A 25,132-nucleotide genomic window follows, 5' to 3' on the forward strand; every position below is an offset into this window, starting at 1 on the left:
TAAGTTTTAAGTGTAGACTAACTCTTAGTCAATGTTCTTGTTTTTCTGTTAGCTAACACAGATGGGCTTATTGGAGACACATATTGTCTATACACATGGGGAATTCACAGTTCTTAGTTTCTATCTGCCTGCTATTGTGACTCACTGAGAAGCTTTTAAATTGTCTTGATCTCTTTGTAAAAGAGGCCTGAAGACAGCCGATGCTCCCCTCCATTCTGCTTTGTTCAGATACTGAAGCAACAATGCAGCATCTGTGACATCACAACTGGTTTCAGGCTAGCAACTTGTAATGTCACACCACATGAATTGTTGCATCAGTCATCAGGATCTGACTGCTTACACACTGCTACTTAAGTAGCCTCAGGCCAGGTCTACCCTTCCCTGGAAATTTGGCGGCAGTCAATGGGAGTTATGCAAGCTACTCTGTGTAGCTTGCGTAACTCCCGACGACTTCGTAACTTCTCTTCTATGCAGCGTCTTCACTGTGCTGCGCCGACGGGAAATGCGTTCCCATCGACGCAGCGCTACGCCACTTGAGGGGGTGGTTTTAATGCGTCAACTTCCGGATCGATTGAGCAGGTCTTCACTGACCACTCAATCGATCTGGATAGATTGATCTGACAGCGGCGGATTTGCTGCCATCAGTGAAGACATACCGTCAATGACAGGAAAGAGAGTTAAAAAATAGGACCATTTAACTGGCAGGTGAATATTTTTTCTTGAGTCATCTGTATCCTCAGGATCAATGGAGGGTCACAGTAAACGTCCAAACCACTAATTTGGGAATCTTGGAATCAGTGGTTCCCCATCATTACAAGTAAGAGTCAAACAATGATCCTGCTTTAATATTCTATGCTGGAAAGAATGCCCGAGGTTGGCAGTTCTTTAGAACCTTGCAACTTGAACCATCTCCTGTCTCTCTCTGTACTAGCCCATCAGAGAAATTTCTTTACTGCCCTATGGCTTCCAGTACCCTAATCTTAACGGTACCTATATTTGCTAAGAAAAGAAAGAGCACTGTGGAATTGCTCCACTATGTGTCAAATAATTCTTCCTACCGTCAGAAAATAATAGACAATAACAAGCAGATTCCCATTAACGTTCAAACTGAGCTTAGCCTTTGAAATTTCCTCACATCAGTTTCCTGCTCTGGATATACTGTAAATGACCCTTGGTTACAAAAGAAATGCAGAAAAATACAACATTGTGTAAGAACAGGGAACCCTGAATCCCAAATGCCTTAGATGTTATGAAAATCAACGTCAGCATTAATGTTTATAGTCAAAATTCATGGTGGTGATTTTGTGAGAGTCTCTTTGACCCTCCTAAAGACTCTGATTCAGCAAAGCACATATGCATGTCCATCCCTATTCAGGTAAATGCACATTCTTCAGTTCTATTGACTTCAATCCTATGGATCGCTTACTTCAATGAGTCTTTAAGCACACGCTTAAAGTTAAGCATGTGTTTAGGCACTTTCTTGAGTAGGGATGCATTCCTGAAATGGAGTCAAAGATAATTCTTGAGGATCTTGTCTTGTTCTGCTTTCTAACCATCAGTATTTTTTTCCCAAATAGAACACTATCAGGGTAATGAAAGGAAATGTATCTTGTATATTTAGTGTATATTCACTGTGGTCCCTATTAACTATTGTTGCTGCTAGCCATAGGGAGTGGAGACTGAAAAATCATGACTCATAGCATTAAGGGGTTAAAACCTATTCATGTACTGTATCAGCATGCATGTCACCTGCAGAGTAAATGCCAGAGGTCTTTACGGTAATCACAAAAATCCTCCCATTTTCATCTGGATGTCCTATAAGGTATTTTCTCTTGTTTTTAATACTGCCTTACTGTTGGTTGAATTTCTGAATACACCAAATACCTGCCTGCCTTGAAGGCAGGGCTTACACTGAAGATTATGGTCAATTTCACTGGGGGTGGAGAATCAGGTGAGAGAACAGACATATGTTGTGCATAAAAGATCCAGACTGATAAGCAACCGTGTTGTTTTTCAAACTACATAATTTACTATCCTGCCTTCTTCTTCAAGGAACGGAATCAGGTTTTCAATTCTCCCCTGAGCCACATCAATGGCAACCTTCAAGGCTAAGAAGCATTCCAGGCTATGAAGAGGACTGCCACTGAAGTTGAGAAGACTCACAACAGTAGCCACGCAAAGGAAAATATCTTGGGCTTCTGTCACAATCCTAAAGACAGGGCAACTGGTTTACATGGCTGGAGAAATCCCGCTTCTAAGGGGGAGACAGAGGGGGAAGAAGAATTGAAAGCATTAACATATGAAAAGAAGAGGGCCCAAGATGAATGATTAGGAAAGCTGGAAGGGGATACAGGAGAGAATTGCTCTCCTCTCAATTATTTTAAAAGCAGAGTAATAGAATATGTTACAATCAAGGCCCCTTGTTATCTGGCCCTGCAGAATTCATCCTGCGCCACAGAACTGTGCTCCAGAATTGCAGCTTTCATTTTTAAAAACTGTTTTTAACATTTGCTATTGCAGATATACTCTCAGTTGATGTTTTAAGGTAAAACGGATGCAATGATGCCTGTCTGAGTCTGTAGAGAGCCTGAAACAGTAGTTCTAAGAAGTGTGAATTGCCTCAATTCCCATGGACTCTGCTACCACAATATTTGGCATTCTCCCAAAATACTGTGGAATTTGTGCTTTTGTGCCTGTCTCCCTGCCCAGCCCTGCCAAGATCTGCCTTGTCTTCTCCAGCTTTCCCCTCAAGGGGGAGCTAATCAAATTACAGTACATGCTTCCTGCATTGTTTGATGGAGCCAGGCTCTGGGGAGGCAAGATGGGAGCCCAGCTTGCAGGCAGGGAGTGGGGGACCAAGACATGTAGGCTAGTGGGTTGGGCTGCCTGGAGAACAGTGAGGCGACTGCGGCCTGGGAAGCCCGGGAGATAAGCTGCTGAAGTTGGCTACCAGCACCCCACCTCTCTGGTATACTTGAAAGCAAAGAGGTGATCAGACAGGCCATCTGGACAACACATCAAGTGCCCAGCCTGGGACGTGGAGCTTGGCTGGCGAACACAGCAAACAAAACCTATCTTAACCCCCCCCCCCCCCCCCTTCCCTCACCCCTCCCCAAAAAATAAAAAACTGTCAAAAATACCCATGGATGATTTTTTCACCAATGAATACTTTTAAGTGTCAGCTACGGTGGTGTCTGTTTGGGTGAGGGTTGGAATAAAAGGTATTCCAGGATGATAGGATAAGTTCATATTGATGCAGAATTTAGGGGTTGTTGCCAGAGAATTTGGTGCCATTGTGCCGCTGAGTACCCGAGGCCCTGCTTAGAAAGCAGGTGAATGAGGGTGGGTTATAATTCTCATATGCTTCTACCACAACCCTCAGCTCCATTCGACATTCTATATTAATACATCCAATATATTCTAACGGCCTTTATTGCAGCAGTAACCACTATATGCAACAAAAGGTACATTACTAAAAGAATAGTGGAGGGGTTTAATTCGCACAAATGCCATTAGTTCTAACAGGAGTATTGCCTCTAAAATCCTAAACGCTGCATTGAAAATGTAACCTTTGTAGCATTTACACGAAAAGGAATGTTTTAAAAGCAGGTACATTAGACTGTCAATTCACTAGAGCACCGCCCAGACCTCTATCAATATGAATGGAATGCTGATTCTGATCGGTGCCTCTGGGTGTAATGTAGCTATTTAATAACAACAACAACTACAATAAGATCGAATCTTTTCTAATCACTTCTGAAACACTGAAGTTCAGTATCAACTATTTGCAGAAATAATCCCGCCTACATATTTCATGGCACGTATTTTATTTATGTGTTTTTAACACCTACTTCATGAAAATAAAGAATGTGATCTGCCAAGTGCAATATTATTCCCATAAGCCATGCTGCAGCTAGATATAGAAGCTGATACTACACCAGGCAGAATTCCAGTTCCACATGACAGAGACTGCAAATTTTAGCCAGCAGTCCTCATTGAGGAAAACATCCTGATTCAGAACAGTGTTCACGCTTGTGCTCAAAACCCAGTGAAGGACTTTAGCATGTGCTTAAAGTTAAATACGTGCTTCCTCACCAGGGATTGATTTACACATGTACCTAAAAGCTTTCTTGAATCAAGGCTTTTGGTATGAGTACATTATGGCAGTACTTGCTAGCTCCTAGTACCCAGGCTCATGATAGGGGATCCAGTCAGCCTTCCTTATTCCTTTCCCCCAGAATCATTCCTCAGGGCCCTCCCTGCCATGTAGTGGGGTGAAGAGAGGAGAGAGGGAATCACAGATTCCACCTGCAGGGGAAGGGGTCGGCTTATGGGAGCAGCTCCAGAGCATGCAACAGGGGAGTTTTCCTCTTGGGATTTGATTTCCTTTCCACAACTGGGGTAGCTAATTGTACTGAATAACCTTCACCTGCTCTCCTCACCCCCGTAACATGGTCCAAATAAGGAGATACAGATCACGGTTTGGTTCGTGTTGTTAAAACTCTGAACAGCTCCTATGACTGTATGTGTTATGAGCTGAGTGAAACCTTGTTATGAGATTATTGATAGGCATGAACTCACCCTTCAGTTAACATAATTGAAAGCTTAGGCCCTAGCTAAGACAAAAGGTGTGAACTCAGCCAGGAGCTTTTGCTGTGTGTTGTTTTCAGTAGATGCGCGTGTGTGAAGCCAGAACAAAAAGAAATTGAGGTCAGAGAAGAAAGACACAGAGAGAGACAGTGTAAAGCAGCAACTGAAAGCACGGGGAGAGGGGGGGATTGTCCTTGGAAGAAACCTGGGGAGAGATTTCTGGGTCAAAGTACAGGCTGAAAAGAATGTTCTTGGTGCTGAGAGCAAAAGAAGCTATTTGTTGCCTGCTATTTGATGAAGTCCATGTTCAGAGACAGAGGACTCTGAACATTCCTGGTAAATAAACAAAATTGCATCAAAGAAATTACTAGACTCCCCCCGCCCCCCAATTTCTATTCCACCTGGAACATCCCACAGGATCCCGAATTTTGACTACCAGGTCAGGTCAAAAGGGGCAACACTGTTGCTATGAGCAGGACCTAGTTTCCACGGACAGAGATTGTGAGGTTGTATTTCTGTTGAACTAAGGTGGAACAAAAAATGGAGGTGCTTGTAGAAATAACAAATGGCCAGCAGAATTTAAAATGAGACCCGAAACTGGAGCTGGAGACTTCACAAAAGGATTCAAACAAGACCTGGACATTTCACAAAAGGTATTAAAGCAGCATCTGGAGGATTCCAAGAAAGGGTGGGTGGTTGCCTTGCAGGCAGAGGTCAAACCTCTGTTGGAGTAACAACCACAAAGTGTCCAGAAAGATTGGGAAGCCCAGCTGCAAAGCACCCAGTCTGGAATGGCATGAGAGATCAAAGAGATGATCGGCAACCTGACTGCCACAGACTAGAAGTTTTTCCTGGAAGTAGTGTAGGCCAAGCAAGCTTGGAATTTACCGAGATGAGCTGCAGCAAGGATTTAAGGAACTGAACATTTAGCTCTAGAAGGAAATCAAAGGGTCAGATCACAGTGGAAGGCAGATGCCTGGATAAGGACTTGAGCCAGCCAGAGGGCTTGGGTACATTTACAACAGTTTTCTACCCCTTTGTAATCCACAGAGGTCCCAGAGGGGAGACTTTGGGTTGTCCCAGCTCAAACAATGTAAAAACCCACTGTCTTTGGGAGAAAAATTCCTGGGGGGCTTATTTGGCTCAATTCAACATTATAGTTCAACTCAGCAGCTGGGAAGATGGACAGAAAGGGGGATACTAGCAGCCAACTTGGGTATACCAGCTCTGATGGTGCTGCAGAATTTACCCTCAGAAAGGGACTGAGTTAATCTAGACCTGGAACAAGCCCCTGACATGTGGTTTGGAGTTACCATCAATCTGAGTTGGCTAGGGCAAATCTCACAGCTAGAAGAAGAGGGAAAGAAGAAACCCCACCTGAACTGGCAGAGGTTCTGTGGAGGCTTGTGTTCCTGGCACACCCAGATACTACCAAGGCCTTCCAGGATAGACTGGCAATGGATCAATTTATGGATGCTCAGCTGGACTTGGATGTGCACAGCAAGATCAGCAAAAGGAGGCCAAAGACACACTGAAAGGCGGTGGAATTTGCCTCAGAACTTGAATCTCTCCTTGCAGCAGTGCACCAGAAGTAGAAGCAGCTACTAGTGAGGATAATGGAAGCCGATCACCATGAGCCTTGAGAGTGCAGCTCTGTGTCTAGTATGATGGAAGAGGAGATTCTCATCTGAGTTGTGACCGTACTGAACAATTGGAACAAAGGATAAATTTAGTTTGTAAAAGAAGGAATGTTGGCAATAATGCAAAAATTTAAGGAAACAGTTCAGTTAAATGTTAGTACAGTGAAGAAAAGGGCCACAAAAAGAAGGATTCTTTTTAATTTATGGTGGGCCAAGATAAACTGTCACAAGTGTCTAGTGAAAGCTTTTTTCCCAGTTTAGGAAATGGGGAGTCTGGCTATTTTAATCTGTAATAGGATCTGTGATGTGTATAGGGATAATTGGCACAGGCTCAAACATAATAGTTATTGGATCAGATACTAAAATGGCTAGGGATCCCAAGCTGAACCACCTAAATGGTCTCAAATGGAGACAGAGACTAGGGCCAGGGCACCAGTCCAAAAACTGGGAAAACTGGGTTTGAAGATTGGAACTCCGAAATTGGAGCAAGAAATCTGGGAGGCTGAAATTGTGGATAAGCTAATAATTGACTTGCATTTCATTATGGCTAAACACTGTGTAATCAATACCAGGAAAGATGTCTTAGAAAGTCAGTCTTGTGGAAATTCCCTATAAAGATATGGCCCACGTGACAGAAATGATTTATAGGCAATTGATTTGCAGTGAACAAATTGTCCTGCTCCCAGGGACAGAAACTATTATAACAGCTACATGCTGTGGTAACTTTCCCGCAAGGGCAAGAGGGGGAGTTTTGAAACCTGTTTTGAGACCCAGGGTCTTGGGGGAATCTTAGCTGTTAAAACTCTTGTGGATCTGAAACAAGAACTGATCCCGGTTAGCTTGTCGAGTGTTTCTGACAAACAGCCAATTGTAAAAAATGGGACTGCAGTTGAGATATGTGAGAGACCTGGTAAACATTAGTTTAGAAGAAAACTATAAGGGTGAAGGGAATGAAGGTGGACTCCCGGAGTTTCTATTGGATTTGTTCCAACTCAGTACAGCACACTTAAACGGGGAGCAGCAGAACATCTACTGTACTTTCTGGTAAGGAATCAGACGTTGTTCTCCCAACCCAACATACATATACGTTATACTGCACTGGTCCAGCACAACAGTGATGCTGGGGGAAACTGATCCATTAAATAGCCACCTCACCTACCAGTAGCAAAGAGGGAAGGGGCATTACAGGGCCATCAAAGAAACATATCAGGAAGGCATAATCAAGTCTTCAACCAGTTCTTGGGCCTCACCCCTAAGCCTTGCCCATATTTCTGGTTAAGGAAAAAAGGATGGCAGCACCAGTTTCTGTGTGGACTACAGAAAAATAAATGAAGTTACTTTAAAGGATTCTTATCTATTGTCATGAATAGACGATACCCAGGATGCTGTAGAAGGTTCAGTTTGGTTTTCCACACTGACACTTAAAAGTGAGTGTTGGCAAGCGGAAATGGATCCAAAAGATAAAGGAAAAAACTGCTTTCACAGCAGGGCAAGGCTTATGGCAATTTAAAGTTATGGCTTTTGGCTTGTGCAATGCACCAGCCACATTTGAGAGGCTAATGGAGAGGGTATTACAAGGCATGCCCCTCTCGGCCGGTCTGTTATACCTAGATGATATCCTGGTGCTTGCTAAAATATTTGAGCAGGAACTAAAACATTTACAAATGGTCTATGATAACCTGAAGGCTGCCAATTTGAAACTGAACCCGAAGAAATGTGAGTTGTTTAAAAAAGAGGTAATGTACCTTGGGTACAAAATCAGTGAGGAGGGAATTTCCACTGACAAAAAGGAAACCGAGGCTGTACAGAGCTGGATAATGTGCCAGGCACTCGCAGATATGCCATTTTATAAGGCTCTGCTCCTATTATAGAAGGTTCACTTGCCTATACTGAAAAATCATTGCATGGGTTGGGTGAGAAAGGGAGCCATTTCAGTGGTCAGCAGAGAGTGATGTAGCATTTTAGAGTTGAAAAGTGCCCTTGTGCCTGCTCCTGTCTTGGCCTAGCCACGTTTCAAAACCCATCTCATATTGGACACGAATGCCGGTGCTTATGGTTGGGGGGCAGTATGGACACAAGAACACAAGGGACTTCAAAGGGTGGAAGCTCCTTACAGGAAAAGTCTAAATTCTCCTGAGAGAAATTATTGCTCTACCTGACAGGAACTCTTAGCAGTGGTTAAATCTATGGAACATTTTCCACACTATTTGCATGGGAGGAAGTTTGTGGTCAGGGCAGGGCATGCTGCCTTGCAATGGCTCTTTAGATTCAGAACCCTGAGGGATAGGCTTGCCAGCTGGTTGGAGAAACTGCAGTGCTATGATTTCATAGCCACACACAAGCCTGGCCATGAGCATGATAATACTGTTGCCTTATTCAGACAGCCTTGTTGGGAGGCTAATTACAAACGCTGCCCCAAGCAGGAGACAAGGCACTAGTTGCTCAAGGAGATGGGCATGCCTCTCTTCCTCCAATTCCTAGAGTGCCCATGTTCCTGTTTCATCCACTGGAACAATGGAAATGAGGCTATAGGAATGGATTCCAGAGCAACTAAAAACTTCTCTAAGAGAGGACCCTGATATCAGGATTATGTGATAGGAAAATCAACTGGCAAACACACCCTGGAATGTAGTGTTCTCTCACAATGCCACAGTAAAAGCTGTCTGGTCACATTGAGAAAGCTAATGGGTTAAAGACGAAATATTGTATAGGAGATGGGAGAAACTGGTGAGTAATTGACACAGGTAGCAGCTGTTTGTACCAGATACAAAGAAAAAGGAAGTTCTCAGGTGATATCATGATCTTAAAACTGTTGGACACTTTGGGGTTGCAAAAAACTTAGCCAAGGTAAGGGAGAATTTCTATTGGGTAAAATGCAGGCAGGATGCAGAAATTGGTACAGGAAATGTGATGCTTGCATTGCAAAAAAAGAGCCCCCCTAAAACTGGGAGTGCCCCTTTGCAGCAGCATCTTGGAGCACCAAAGGAGTGCATTGCCACTGATGTTCTTGGCAATCAATACTTGCTGATAGCTATGGACCACTTCACAAAATGACCTGAGACTTACCCAATAAGAAATCAAGGGGCTGTGACGGTAGCAGGCTAGTGAATGAATTCTTCACCCAACTTTGGGGCCCCGGTGAGTTACACACAGATCAAGGGAGAATCTTTGAATCCAATGTGTTTCAACAGGTTTGTGAGATTCTAGGCATCCACAAATCTTGCCCCACTCCAGCACACCCACAATCTGATGGGGATGGTGGCGAGGTTCAACAGGACTCTGGGGGTTCAGCTGGCTACATTGCAGAACAGCACCCAGGGATCTGGCACCAGCATATCCCATTTCTTTTAATGGCTTATAGAACAGCAGTCAATGAGAGTACAAAGTATACCCTAGCATTCCTCATGTTTGGGCATGAGCTAAGGACCCCAGGAAAACTCGTGTATCGAGTTCCTGGAGAGGAACAAAGGGATTTGAACCTTTGGGACTACCCTACATTCCAAAACTGAAAAAATTCACACCTTTTGCTTGGGAAAATTTGAGGCTAGCCTCTGACAAAATGAGAAAGCTGTGTGATGTAAGGTCATATGGGGAAACCTTTAAAAGGAGGGACCTGATCTGGTTCCACAGTCTCTGAAGAAAGAAGGGTAGGAGCCCTAACCTGGATACACCTTGGGAGGGACCCTATACAGCATTGACCCAAATCAATGAAGTGGTATGTAGGATATATAGTTGGGTCCCAGGACTAAACCCAACATCATCCATAAGGACCACCTGAGAAGATATTGGGGGACAGAATTTCAGTTTTGCTGCCCTCTGAATCTGAGAATGTAGCTGTGGAAGTTGAGGCAGGAAAAGTTGTTACAAAGTGAATTCTCCTCAAGGGTAGGGTCTGCTTCAGTCAGCAAATTCCACAGAAACAATAGGCAATCTATAGGGGCTGCTTGAAAGAAAACCCAGGGAGAGAAAAGAGATTTGGAAGGGAATAAAATTATTTTGTGTTGATGTGAAAATATCTTGACAGAAAGACATTGTACATATGTAAATAGTTAACCTTGTATCATTCTGAATGTGGGTTATTATTTTTTCTGTTTGGGATGGGGCTGTTGAGTGTCACAGTTTTAGGCCTCATCGGGACAGCAGGTGAAGCTGAGGTGGGAGAGGGGGTGTTGGTATGAGTTGGGTGAAACATTTTTATGGATTGAGATTGATGGGTGTGAACTCACCCTTCAATTAACATGACTGTAAGCATAAGGCCCACCTAAGACAAAAGGGGTCTGTGAACCTACCCAGGAGCTTTTGCTGATCATTGCTTTGGGTAGGGCTGTGTGTTTGTGTGTGGGAAGCCAGGACAAAAAGTAACTGCTGTGTTGACAGACAACAAGGACAGAGAGAGAGAGAGAGTGTGTCAAAAGGAGCAGCTAGCTGAAAACATGGTGGCTGATCTTGGAAAAAACCTGGGGAGAGGTTTTTGGGTCAGAGTGCAGGCTGAAAAGAATGCTCTGAGCAAAAGTAGCTGTTTCATGCTATTTGATTCCTTCTTCATTCAGAAACACAGGGTTCTGTACATTCCTTGTAAATAAGCAAGATTGCATCAAAGAAAATACCAGACTTCATCAATTTCTACTTCCAACTTACATATCTCATAGGGTCCCAAACTTTGCCTAGCTGCTCAGGTCAAAAGAGGCAACAACAGTTAATACTATTATTTAACACTGTTATTTCTAACTTTCTAAATGTTAATTGAATTGTTTTAAAAAGACTGAGCTCTAGTTTAGCCCTTCAGCTTTTCAGGAAATAAGTTAGTACATCTCCTAGAAGCAGAAATCAATATCCTCATGACATTTACATATAAATAACAAAGAACTATCAGCTTCCTGGCAAACTATTGCCAATTTAATACTGCCATCTCCGGTAAATCATCCTGCTGTCCCTTTTGCATATCATCAGGATACCAAGGTATTTATTATGCTCTCAGAGTTCCACTGTCTTTTGTTACAACAAGTTTGCTCATGAAAATGCTTGTCCAGTGGTTTCCTGGGTTGATGTTTGAACCTAGAGCTCATGAAAAGCAAGGACCAGCCCTACAAGTTTTGCTGCATAATCCTGCGAAGCTGAGAGAAGAGAACTAAGCACTATTTACAGTGAAATGTCTGCTTTAAACACGTATTTTACAAGTTACAACAACAAAAAACATTAAAATAAGAGATTATAAGCATGCAATGATGTGTATAGATACGTGAAGACTATGGTAGCATCCGTGTGGTCAGAAGACAGATCATACACATCAGAAAACCAATCTGACTCAAATTAAGGTGACATTTTAAGCATCAATAAACATATAAATGATTTATTATTTCTATTACAGTAGAGCCTAGAGTTCAGGGCCCCAATGTGCTACCACCATCATCATCATGGCAAATCCTAAAGGGATGTAGTCTCTTTGCAGAGTGAGTGTTGCCTGGATTGATCTGTAGCTTAGTCCTGAAGATGGTCCCAATGTGGTAGCCTCTATACGAACATATAATATGCTCTACTGCAAACAGGAATTAATTCAGGGAAGTCCTATGGTCTGTGTTATACACAGGGTCCCTTCTAGCTTTATAATCTATGAAGCTGTGAAGAGAAGACCCTGCCTCAAAGCATTTACCATCTAACTGTAAGACTACAGAAAACAGGTGGATAAAACAACACATGCGGGAGCACAAGGAAGCAATTAAATGATATTGGCCAGCATGGAAAACAGAGATCACAGCAAACAAGATGCCTCATGACTACTGACTTTGTTGTAGACATCACAGCAGAAAGGAGTATGAGTAACTCTAGATGCAAATGAGATGTGATCCTGAGCTACTGATGGTGAGGATTATGAATTACAGAGAGATGTATTTACTTTCAAGGTGTATAGAAAGGTGTGTTAAAATATTTAGAGGAGCTATGGAGATTGCAGTAGATTAAGTCTTCTCTCCCACCACTACGATCAGCCCATTTCCTCACCATAGATTTCTGTCTCAACTGTACCACCTTACATGCCCCAATCATCCCCTTCTTTAATATTAGATGTCTGAGGTCCCCTCCAAACATTTGTAACTACCAATTGCAACTCTCTGCATTTTAAAAGATAATCGGCTAATTTATGTCTCTGCTACAGCCCTGAGCAAGGAGCAACATGTGGTTGTGCTTCCCCAGAAGCAGACCAGTAACTAGATTATAACTTAAGAGTCCAAATCTGCCTCCTAGTTCCCTCCTTACTCTGGACGGCTAGGGGTGAGTACCCTTCAGCAGACTGATAGCTGGCATAAATTATTTCACTGCTAAGCCCTCCTCTTCTTTATCTGCCTGCACAGGAGGTGAAGTAGCAGCAACTTTGTGAAGGCTGTTACCCCTTGCTCCACTGAAACCACCTGGCCCTAAGACACTGAAAAATAACTATTGTATGCAAACAAATATAAGTGCCTTCCTAGCAATTATCTGAAATCCTTTACTACAGTAACTCTCCAAAGGGAAGTTACACTCTGTCACAATACCTTGTCGGTCCCCCCAAAACGACAGAACTTGTTCTTATTCCATCAGCAAGAAACAAATTATATGATTATAATTATATTATATTATATTATTCAGAAAGGTAGCATCAGCATGGTAAAAGATCAGCAGAAAGCAAACAAAAATGATTGATTAATAATCAAAGCAGTTTATTCCCACCCCCCCAGGCAGAAGAAAACTTGGGATCCCATGCACATCCATAGCTACAAGCAGCTGTTCCTAGCTCCCTTCCTCCTACATAGTCATATTCCCAGTGCTCTGTGACACACAACCAACCCTTGTCCCTTCTGCAAGGGCAATTTTGGCATCAATCCTTCTATAAAACAATTTAAAGTAATCAATTATTTTTATATGCTACTTTCATCACTCCTGGTGGGTGTGCCTGTCTTTTCCTCAATCTTCTTCATTTCCACCAGAACAGTCCCCCCTCCCCGTTTTGTCTCTTAATCTCTCCTGTTGTCTCCACTAATTCCCCGTTCTTCCCCCTTCCCTGCCGTAAATTCACTCTGCTTGCCACACTTTCCCCCAGCCCTCCCATCCCCTGGTCACTTCTCTTTTCCCCGTCCCTATGACCTGTTGCCTTGGTACTCTCTTCTCAACCCTATTAGCTTGTGCACCTCACAACAAGGCTTCTTTAATCCTTCAGTGAGATCTTGAATCTCTCTCCTTCCCTCAAATGTCTTCATGCCCCAGTCTGCCCCACTTTTTTGCCTACAGTCTCTTCCCCCTACTGATGCTTCCAGTCCTTGATGCCCTCCTCTGGAGACTTCAAGCCCCCTCTTTTCCTTTCCCATAACCTCTGTACTTCTTCAGGGGACCTTCCAATGGTCTATGGGAAACAGGGCTTGGGCCTTCTGTGGGTGGTCTTAGGGGAACAGGGTTTTGGCTCTGACAAGCTGTAGTGGGGTGGATTGAGAGATGGAACAGAAGATGCTCATATGATCAAAAAGGACAATGGAGATGGCTTCCTGAAAAACTTTTATACTCATGCTGCTACGTGCATTTCCTGATCACTGCATTAGAGGTGGGCTTCACAAATAATCACAAAAGCATCACAAACAAAACTGACAGACAGTGGGGTGGGACATGATGTGAAGAAGCCACAAACTGTTTTCCCAGAATGTAACCGTCAGTGCAACATACGTAATGCAGCCATCAGATAATAAAAGGGCTAAAAACCTTCAGAGAGTTCAGTTTCACGTGAACCAATGGGCAGTAAATTGTGGATCCTACTGACTCAAGTTTGACATGTAAAATGAAAACACATTAGCGTTACTAGATAAGAAGGGGAGTTTCACTCACTTTCACTATAGTCTCATATTCCATTTCTACTTCTTTTTTTCCTCTACTTCTTGTTCTTCTATGCTCTTTAAAACAAAACCAAGGATCATTTCAATTTTAGGTGATTAGCAATTACTCTAAACTGAAATTACATAATTCTGTGCAGTACAAAAAAGTAACCTCTCTTTTATCTATGCACTTAATGAACACCAGAAAGATCATTCTGTGCTTCTGAGCACTGGCTCATTAATATTTTACTAGTTGGTAGGAACACATTAGAAGTCAAACCAATCTATGAAACATAACATGTCACTCCATATTAAAAGAGGACAAAGTTTCAACATGCTTCTATGAGGGAGATCTGTGTTGGGTGCAGCTGGAGCTCAGCCACATCACAGAAAAAGACATTTTTCCTCAAGAAAGAGACACATTTTTTCCATAGGGGGAAAAAATGTATATTTCCATAGGGGGAAAAAAAGGTATATTTCCATAAGGACAATGGCAATCAGCTGGCACCTGCCAGCTCTGACTCCAATTGGAAGGCGTATCTATGGCCACTACAGCTATAACAACTCAGACTGTGATTATGCCAGGTTTCTTAAACGAAGCGGGACTGGCCTTCATCAGTTCTTAGATAGGAGACCTTCAAAAAAACCAACCTAGACTGCTTCAGAAAGTGGTACTGGTGAATCAATAGATGGAACACTTGCTTTTGAATCAGTATTGAACCAATGCCTGAGCAGAGGGAGATACTACTGAGTGTGATGCTGTTGGAGGTGACGTTTTCAGGGCAACGTATAAGAGCAATATATTCTGATCCATCAAAGAGCCCATAAAAACCAAACCAAACCACCTAAATTTGCATATGATTGCATTAAATTTGCAGTGTCAAAATTTGTATTTGGGTAATTTAAGAGTGACAGAATTTTCATATTACCTCACCCTGCTAGCAGGCACTGGAACCCTGCAGGAAGCTGCATGCTCATCATTGCTGACCCTCTGGGACAGATGTAGCTCATTATACATCACGCTGAATGTATGGGGAGTAAGGGCAGCCTTCTAGAAGTGAGTGCGGATCTGGGTCAGAGAAGTCATGAAGGAAAGAAGCCCAACCTAGAAGCATCCAAAAAACTCCAAGGGGTTCATATAGGGCAATTACCTTGAAGGTGACCTTTTGGTTAATATACGATACTTCAGGAAGGGTAGCTTTTTGGCTCTGACTAATGTGTAGCTTTTATCTGGAGCTGGATTAGAACACCATCAGTTTACATATAACTACATTTTCTCTACTAAAATTACTTTTCCACTTGCAATTGGCTGTAGTATTCTTCATCTATTGTCCTAAACTGTTGTGTAGTGCTGCTGTGTGTTAACAGCTGATGTTTCAGCCTACAGATAGCAGTGGTTAGTGATGTCATTGGTGCATGTTGATGGGAGTTGCATGAATAAGGACTGCAGGTTTCAGTTCTGTTTGTAGGAGTTAAAATTCATGGCTATTTTTGCAGTACAGTAGGTGCCATTAAAATCTTGATGTCTTCAACACCATGCTATACATGGTACTCCATATATTCAGAATGGGAAATATTACAGACACCACTGTATATTTTAAATAGTACCCAGTGTAACATGGTGAAACAGGCCAAAGTCAGCCCTGGTATGATAGTTGGGCGCAAATTAATTAAAGTCAACTATGCTTGGTCCTAGCTGGTTGTCTGTTAAGTTTTTTAAGAAAGCATTGAAAACAAACTTTTAAGCTGAAATAGAAAGAAATGAGTAGCAGAAAGGTAAGACTTTTCATTTTCTATTCTAATGAAAACAAAAATAAATTTTATGGTAACTGAACAGCTGAAGTAATACTTAAATTTATCACAAAATGTTTCCCCTTAATGCATTTTTTGTAAACTGATCATTATTACCAAATCACTTCCCTGGTTATGGTGAAGAAGCAGAACAATATGTTTTGTGCATTGTGTGCTCATCTTACATTCATTTGGATTTATAAATGCCTTGTAATTGAGTAACCGGGGAGAAAAAAAATCATTATCAACTAACTTAATATGGCTGGATTTGAATGAAATTAATACGTAACAGAATTTACAAAGCCCTCCTATATTGCATCACAATGAATGAATGAAACCATTTAATCTCTTTTCCCCTTGAACTCTCTTCCATCTTGGCCTGTAAAAGTGCTACATTAGCAGTGACATAAATGGGGTTGTAAGTTACATGTTGAGTATAAGTTGGTCAGAAAATGGGCATTAGTGATAGTGGAGCTTGCAAAATAAATCCATAATATGTCCCGAGGGAGCAGAATGGGGAAGGGGGGGAGAAATGTAGCCATGAGAAGGTGAAATGTAAAGTGGGATGAGAAAGCTGCTTTATCATGCATATTCTCTTGTTACTTTTCCTGCGGCACCTACATTTTCTGCCCTTTTGGCCTGAAAGTGACATTTATTTTACATAGCCATTGACTGATAAAGGTTGCACTGAAGGTGCATTATTTTAGCACTTGCATGAGTTTTATACCAAAATTATATGCGAGGTTTAACTTACACTACCATTTTGTCACTGCAGAGTTTGGCCCAGTTACTTCCAGGACAGTTGCACCCAGTACACCAGGTCTGAATTTGGCCCTTGGAATTTTCCTTAAAATAGGCTTCGGAGCACACGAACTACCATCCCAGGGCTAACTTATTTCCTTTGTTTAATACTCCTTCTGTCCCTTACTTCAAGGATCTTATTTTTAGCTTGCCTCCCTGGTAAGTGCACATTTGCGTTTGTGAAAATGCCTGTTTACTTTGCATGTAAGCAATCCCAATTTTACATACCCCAGAGCTAGATAGGTATGCCTGGATGCTTTTTCGTGCATAGTTGGGGATCTGTGTGTGCACACCGGGTGGGGCGTGTGCAAAGTAGGTGCACAATCCTGAACATGCAAATACCACCTAGCTAGAAGCTGAAAATCAGCCTCAAAATGGCGAATAACTTCAAAAAAGCAACATCCAAACGTGACAATAAAACAATGCTCCTCTACCATACTCAGGATTACCACCTTCATTATTAGCAAGTACCCAAAACACAGTCAATCAGATGTAATAGAGATATCTGTATAGCAGCTGTAGCTAATTGACAGCCTGAATTCCTTTGTGATATAAAGTTACAAGATCTGACACCCTGGTTAGAATTAAGGTGCACATAATTCAAATTCTACAATATTTTGAGAGCTTATATAGACAACGTATGTGCACTGCCACTATTGCTATTTTTTGATCCAATAAGCATGAGTGTATCAGACATCATAAATCATGTGTTGCACACACATATTTACCACAGCGTGCTCGCTTGTTATGGAGTTCCAGTCAGCAAACAGGATTGTCTTGCAGCATAAGAAAGAGAGTCAGGAAGAAACACAAGGATTAAAATGAACTGTGAATCTCAAGCGCTTTTGAGTTCATTAGTTATGACTACATTTATTTTATTGTTAGTTATATGGATTTTGTCTTTAAAAACCAGAAATTCTTTTATTCTAGAAAGGAATAGATTTTATTGCCTTTGTGCGTGCCCAGTAGTCATGCTAAGTGGCTTTTCATGAAACATCTAAAATCTGCAGATAATTAATGCCACACAGACAAAATGTACTGCTTCCCAAATCATAATAATGCTGCTGAATAGCTATTAGTCACAGTCATGTTAAGGCAACAACACAGCGAGAAGACATTATACTTCTTCTGAACGGACTACATTTTATGAGATCAGAGTAAAATGGTTATATTTTTTCTGTTATCCAAAGTTAATTTGCAATGCTGTATCTTCCCAATCTCAGCATTTCTGTGGAGAAGCCCTCCTACTACAGAAAGTGCAGAAATCATTCAATGCAAGATAAGCATTTAAAATGTGAAGGTATAAACATGTTTCATTTTATCTGACAACAGTCAATGTGTGGATGTCCTGTATTGTCCCAAGGTTCACCAAAAAGAGTGTTTTACATTTCTGGTCTCAAAAGCTGTCATGAGGGGCTAGATACTCTTCCGAGTTTCGCTGCTGAAAATCCAGTGGACTGCCACTGGAGTAAATGGAGTCACTCCAGATTTACCTCATAATCACAAGTGGGAGCAGAATCTGGCCCAGAGCACCTCATATTTGGAATTCACAGCAACAAACTGCGCTTAAGCCTGAAGCTCAAAATCAGTTCTGTCAATGTGGATTTCTTTTTTCTTATGATTATGCTTTATGGGCCTCTTGAAAACATTACAAATAAAAATGAATCATATTATGGAAAATAAAAAGGGAATACTATCTACCATAAACATTGTCTCACAACGCCTTACTTGATTCTGTTTGCACGGTTCCTGACAATTCAAACTTTCTTCCCCAGTCACCCAGCTGGCAATCATTTATACAGTCACTGCCCTGGCCTTCGGCCTAGAACCAGGGTTTTATGGCTGCTCTGGTTTGTAATAACATCTCCTTGTTTGAGAAAGAAGAGGAGATTTTCCAAAACACCCAAGCAAGTTAGGAGCACAGGTCAATGGGAATCCTAAACCTGTTAGTTGCTTTTGAAACTCTCTCCCAGAATTGCTTTTAATTCATGATTCCTTCAGGGGTGCTGGAATAATCTGTATAGTGGGTTGCTGAGAGCCATTGAACCAAATTGTAAACCTGTACCTGATGGAAACCACTTCAAGCCAGGGTATGCAGCAGCACCCCCAGTTCCAGCACCTGTGGATTCCTTTTAAGTTTGCCCTTAGATGTGCTTTAAAGTTTACCTTCAAAAGAGAGGTGTCATTGATATTTTAAATAAGAACTTTCACTATACAAATATCTACAAGCAGAAGGTTAAATCACATAACAAAAAAGAGAAAGAAGGTGAGATACAGGGCCAAATTTTCCCCTCGACTTGAACACTTTGCTATTCCAATAAATTCAATTGGGCTTTATAGGGAGGAGCTCAGAGCAGAATCTGGCTCATGGTGATTTGTCCTATCTTACTAGTTTTGGTCCTGCCATTTTGCCTTCAAAAGATACAGAAACTTTGTGTTCTTTGTGACTCTAGACCATCGTGTCTGTTTGAAACAAAACTTTTTGAAACAAAACTGTCTGAAACAAAACAAAACTTTGGAGCAGCTAATTTAATTAAAAATTCACAGAAAATTCTCTTTGATGAAGGAAAGCAGAGTGAAGACATGTAGGAGTGACAGAATGATCTCACTTATGCTGGTGTAAATCAGGACTAAATCAGGAGTGGTGTAAAACCAGTGTAAGAAAAATCAATATTAGATCTAAAGGCCAAATTCTGTCCTCATTTCACCTGTGCAACCATGAGTTCAGTTAAACTGGGTAACAGTAACTATCTATCTGATGATTTTGGGCAGCATTACTGATTTTTTCTAAATTTCAGTATTAATTGATGAGGTATTAAAATGATCTGAGTCTTGAGTCCTTTCATGGGGCTATGAGGTGGAATGGTCTAGGACTGAGACTGTAATCACGGCTACATCTACGGTGCACACCTCTTGCAGCAGTGTAGGGTGCCCACAGCTTCACACTGCAGTGCAAAGCAGACTGTGTCTATACTGAGGTGTGTAGCTACTCATGTCAGTGAAAAGTTATGGCACAGGGGAGGCAGTGGGGAAAGACTCAGCAGCAGGGAGATGCTGAAGCCTTCTCCGCTGACTCTCTTCCACCAGAACCTTTCCCCACTGCTAGTCTTTCACTGTGGTGGGGAAAGACTCCAAGGCAGCGGGATATTACACTGCTAAAAATAGCAGTATAGACAGGAAGGCACTGCTTGGGCAAGTAGAAATCCTGTAGGCCACCTACTCAGGCTATATACCCAGTGGGTTCAAGCTTGTCTTTATTCTACTCACCTAAGAAGTGCCTCACTATTTACAATCCTATTCATATCAATGCTAGAGAGATGTGCAATGTATATACCCTATAGGCTGCCAAAAGACATACTGTAAGTGGTATACTACCGTAAAGCCCCACAGATCTAGAACCCTATCCTGTAGAACTACCAGGCAGTTGACATCTCCAAGCTGCAATTAACCTGCACTCCAGTTCTCATGATCTGCTGTGAACACAGACCCATGGGAAGTTTGACTTCAATGGTTTGACAGACAGCAGTCCCAGGGCTCCTGACTGGCTCTCTCTCTGCCCTATATAAACCCAACGAGCATTCCAGGAAGTGTGCAGGCAACACTGTAGGATCTCCTGAGGCTGCCATGACTGTTCCTTTTCTACGCTTTTGAACTCCTGGCTTGATTTGGACTTTGCCTCCTGACTTGGATCCTGAAACCTGACTTGAACTCTGACCCTCGTATCGATCCTGGCCTGGAACTGACTACAAACTCCTCGGCTACTGCTAGTCTCAGGTTTGCCCCTGCTTTGACCCTTGGCCCTGACTGCCCTTGTTGAGATCCTGACAACTACTTCCTGTCATGAAATATAAGTCCTGCTAGTGGTCCACTATCCTTCTACTTTCAGAGAGCTGGATTCTTGTCTGAGACTGAATCCATTAAGATTATGTTCGTAATTGTTTTTTATAACCCGTGTTGTACAGCAGATGGGGAGTACAAATCTGTTCAAGGCTTTGTATGTGTACCTTTGTTGGGAAGCATATTTTTCTTCTGCTCCAGACACCATCTATATTTATTAGAAACTTGATTAGGCTTTTTGTATTCTTTTCTTTGAAATTAAATAGAGATGAATCATCCTTATTATACCCTAAGCCTCCAATCCTGCAAATACTTACAACATATGCTTAACTTTCAGACCATGTGTACATTGAGCAAAATGGAACCACTTGTGCTTAAAGTCAAGCACATGCATATTGTCTTTGTAGAATTAGGGCTTAAAACAGCATTTCAGGATAGCTCAACCTCCATTTGGTCCATACTTTAAATTGTTTAATTGTTTTGCCAAGGAAAAGTTTTGTTTTCAATTAAATGTAATCATTTTCCTACATAGGTAAATTTATCTAATTGTTTGATTTTTTTAAAATATAATTTTGCATGGTCTGTTTTCTCAATGTTTGGATTTTTTGTAAAGAACTCAAATCTGTGAGGAGGAGTGAGCATTTTTTGAGAGGATCAGAGGTGCTAAGTATCTTCCAAATGGCATGGTGGAGTAAATGCGAGGCTAGAAGCCAAGTGATCCTGAGTTCTTTTATCATCTCTGCCATCAACTGCTCTTAATAATACTCTCCAATAAAGAAACATTCTACAAATATTAGTTTGAAGTAGATAAATAGCTTCATTTTTCATAGATGAGGACAAATGAAGCTCAGAGGTGAACTAATATGTTGGTGGCCATGGACCAATTTCTCAAGGGAGTTTGATGGGCCTAGAAAGAGACGCATTAAGGGCTAGATGGTCAGTGATCTAGACCAGGATGTTTTTATGTTATCACTGAAGCAGCACAGGACAGAGTTTGTTGTGACTGGGGGAGGCACCTTCTCTCCCCCACTCTCCTTGCTGCTCCAATTCAGCATATGGTCCTTGACATGTCGGCATAAGTATGCTATCAGATGCACTGAAGTGTGTGTGTGGAGTCAAGACTCCTCCCATTTCTCACCCACCTATACAAGGGGAGAACATAGCAGATCTGCATTGCCTCCTTCCCTCCTACATCTTATGCCCTCGTTTGCTCCCTGCACCTGTGCACACAAGTCACAATCTGGCATTAAGTCATTATTGATACCTAAGTAATTTTCTCTGCTGGCTGTGTATCAGCCTGTGTTTTATTAAGGACTACCCACAAAAGGGGGAAGGGCTGTTCCTTTACTACAAGGGTAACGGACTCACATTTAAAGAAATAGAGTGCCCACCTGTGAATGCGGTGTTCTGAGACATGTTGAAAAGGTTGATAGGACTGAACAGTGAAGTATTAAGAAAACTGAATACTGAATCATTTAAATGGTGAACATTGAAATATTAAGGTAAATTATGACACACTAACAATAATATAATTGGTTGTGTATAATTATTAAAGTTCTCTGATAACATGTAGTACTTTTTATCAGTACATCTCAAAGTGTTTACAAAGGAGGTCAGTATCACTATCCCCATTTTACAGATAGGGAAAGCTGGAGCATATGGTGGGGAAGTGACTTGCCTAACATCATCTGGCATGCTAGTGACAAAGCTGGGAACTGAACCAAGGTCTCTTAAGTCCCACACCACTGTCCTATCCACTAGGCCACACTGGCTCCCAAACTTACTGTTTAGTTAATTTTAAGGTCAAAGAATTTGCACAGCTGGTAACTAATGCGGGGAACTGACCCTGGGAAATGAGTTAGGGCTTTGGTTATTTTGTTCTTATTGGGAATCAATTATTAGCTTTTTCTGGATATATTGGTAAATTATTAAATATTTTTTCTGGGTTATAAACTCTCCCAAGAGTGACCCAATCAATCTCCTGTGGTGCTTTACCTACAAAGGTACCTTTAGGACTGTACTTGGACAAAAGAGCCAAGCGCCCCAAAGCTCTTCACGGGCTAGATTGTAAAGTTACAATGCAGCCTAAGCCCTGGTCTACACTTACCTGGAGATTCGGCGGCAGTCAACGGAAGTTACGCAAACTACACAGAGGGGGTGGTTTTACTCAGTCGACTTCCTGATCGATTGAGCAGGTCTACATTGACCACTCAATCGATCCAGAAAGATCAATCTGGTGGCGGCGACTTTGCCGCCATCAGTATAGACATACCCTAAGTAAAGGGCAGTGCATAGCTGTGTTTCCCCAGGAGAAAGACAGGAGCCTGAACGTGACTCTGGGGATCACACTCTGCACCCTGATTCCACCTTGCTCCAGGGAGGAAATAATTTATTCAGGCCCTTTGGCTCGTACAACTTACTTGCCCTCTGTGACAGCTGCCAATATAGGGCGGAAGGTGACTCTCCCCAACCATGTATATGGGAAGGGGAGTAACAACCCAGAGGCAGCTGCTGTTTCCCCACCTTCTCAGTGTCTAGTGATGTGGATACTCTACATGGGGATATAAGGAGATCCATATGCTCCATGACTTCTCTGTTTGGGCATGCAACTCGACACAAAGCTCTATATACTTTGATCTCTATAATGAGACACTCCAATTTCCCCTGCTATCTGATCTTTACGATGAAACAACACACTTTTGATTTGGAATACTGGGGGTTTCAGAAATGTTTCTCTCCCTACCCCAGATTCTGTTCTAAGTCAGATCTGTATAAATCTGGAGTGACTCCACTCATGTCACTGAAGTGACTCCAGGTTTACACGGGTGCAACTGAGATGAGAATCAGACTGGACTCAGGATGCAACTGGTCCAGGAGTCTCCGTGGTCTAGTGAATTTAACACAAATTTAACAGTCTGACATTCTAACAATCCTTCCTGTGCTACTGTGTTCCTTTCAGATGATCTCCTGACATCTATCAGCCACAATTTCCCCATCTGTAAAATGGGCTTAACTATATTTACCAGCCTCAGGCTTAATATGGTTTGTAAAAAGTATTAATAAGGCCACTATGCTGCAGAGGTGCAGCTAAAACTTGGGCCTTTCCAAATCTTTATCTTGTGCTCAATGTATCAGGCCATGTGGTGCTGGTTTTTTGTTTCTGTTTTTTATGTTTGTTAGTTTTTGTGGGAAGCGGGTGCTCTTTCTGTGAGAAGGTTTAAAATCAATGAAGTTGTATCAGAAAGGGCCTTTTTTCAGTTCTCAACTGCCTTATCAAGAAAAACATTGAGTCCCCTCAAACTATATTAAAAATCAAAATTCGATGGTTGCAAAATCACAAACTGTACGAACAAATGAAGAAAAATCTTGCATGCAAAAGATTTTTCAGCAAATCATCATTTATATTTATTTTGCCAGATTTAATATATAATCCAAATTAGGGTTTTCAAGGTGCAACATGGGGAAAGTCCCTACTCTATTCTATATAGTAAGCTAATTACTCCATTTTTAACAGCACACTTTCAGCCGCATTCTCATCTGAAGTCAAAGTTAGATAATACATTGAACTGATGCTGTTAAACTCATGATGACTTAATATCAATTTGCAGAATAGAAAATCCTGCTTATTTTGAACTTTCTGTACAACTGTGCCTATTGAAGATCAATTCACAATAAACAATTTCCTGTTTAATGTCAATTTAAAATCACTGATTTCCTGCTTCAAACAGCATTTAATCCTAAAGAACTACAGCACACCACAGAAATGGTTTCCAATTAACCCAGTCAGTGGTATATAATTCTATGTTTACAGTCTAGTTCCACAGTTTGTATGAACAATAAATCTATACGACAATGCAATGGGCAGATTGAATATCCCCAGACAGCCTATTTCACTTTTGTGCATTAAAGAATCAAAGAATGGTACACTTAGTATTTTATACAAAGCCCAAGGGAGATCCAATTTCTTACTAGGCTAGAATCCTGTGGCACACAATGGTGTGTATACCTCCCCCTGCCTGGATGCCCCAATTCTAGCTTCTCCTAGCTTTGTAGCAGAATAATAAACAGTTCTGCTGTCAAGGGGAGGTCTGCAGGTTCAGAGGCAACATCTGAGTTTGACCCCCATTGGCCCATGCTTTTGGTTTCAGGTTTTAACAAAAATACCTAAAACTGACTGTGTATTTCAGGAGAACGCCCATCCCTTTCTTTTCAGTATTGTGTTTAAGCAAATAGAATAAAAAAACAGTGGAATAGCAACTAGAAAAAAGTCTGAAGTTTAAGGGAGATCCCTGACCAGTACTTTGAGTGTATTCTCTGCACATTCACCATTATAAGATATGCATCTGCAGCTGAGTTTGGGAGTGGGAGTGGGAATCTCCAGGACAACAACACCCACTGGGATCACAGAAGGGTCCTCACCAAACTTCCAGAGCAGAATGTATAGAAGGGCCATGCAGTCCTAACCCATTAGCTCCTTACACTAAACCTCAGAGTTCTAGAACTATGAGGACGAAGAGAATATAGGCAGTTAGTGTGCATATGCAGGAGTAATGCCTGAAATAACTACACTTACTGGTGAATAAGCTTTCTTCCCTCTCTAATAATTGCCTCTGTACATTCCCACACTGCAAAGGATGTGAG

General features: G+C 41.8%; 1 protein-coding gene across 7 annotated transcripts in view; it reads right to left on the reverse strand.

The window, feature by feature from the left end:
- PLCB1 (phospholipase C beta 1) overlaps positions 1-25,132 on the reverse strand; it is a 642,689-nt gene that overhangs the window by 30,304 nt on the left and 587,253 nt on the right. For 2 of the 7 annotated variants that reach the window (XM_067565313.1, XM_067565314.1), the window contains exon 32: positions 14,076-14,140. The exons of the other annotated variants lie outside the window; for them this stretch is intronic. In XM_067565313.1, coding sequence (XP_067421414.1) covers positions 14,102-14,140 — 39 coding nt within the window. In that variant the 3' untranslated portion in view covers positions 14,076-14,101. The remainder of the gene's footprint in view (positions 1-14,075; positions 14,141-25,132) is intronic. 7 annotated transcript variants of the gene reach the window in all.

This window comes from Emydura macquarii, unplaced genomic scaffold, assembly GCF_026122565.2.
Source record: "Emydura macquarii macquarii isolate MOO-44397 ecotype Brisbane River unplaced genomic scaffold, CSIRO-AGI_Emac_v2 contig_2676, whole genome shotgun sequence".
NCBI lineage: Eukaryota > Metazoa > Chordata > Testudines > Chelidae > Emydura > Emydura macquarii.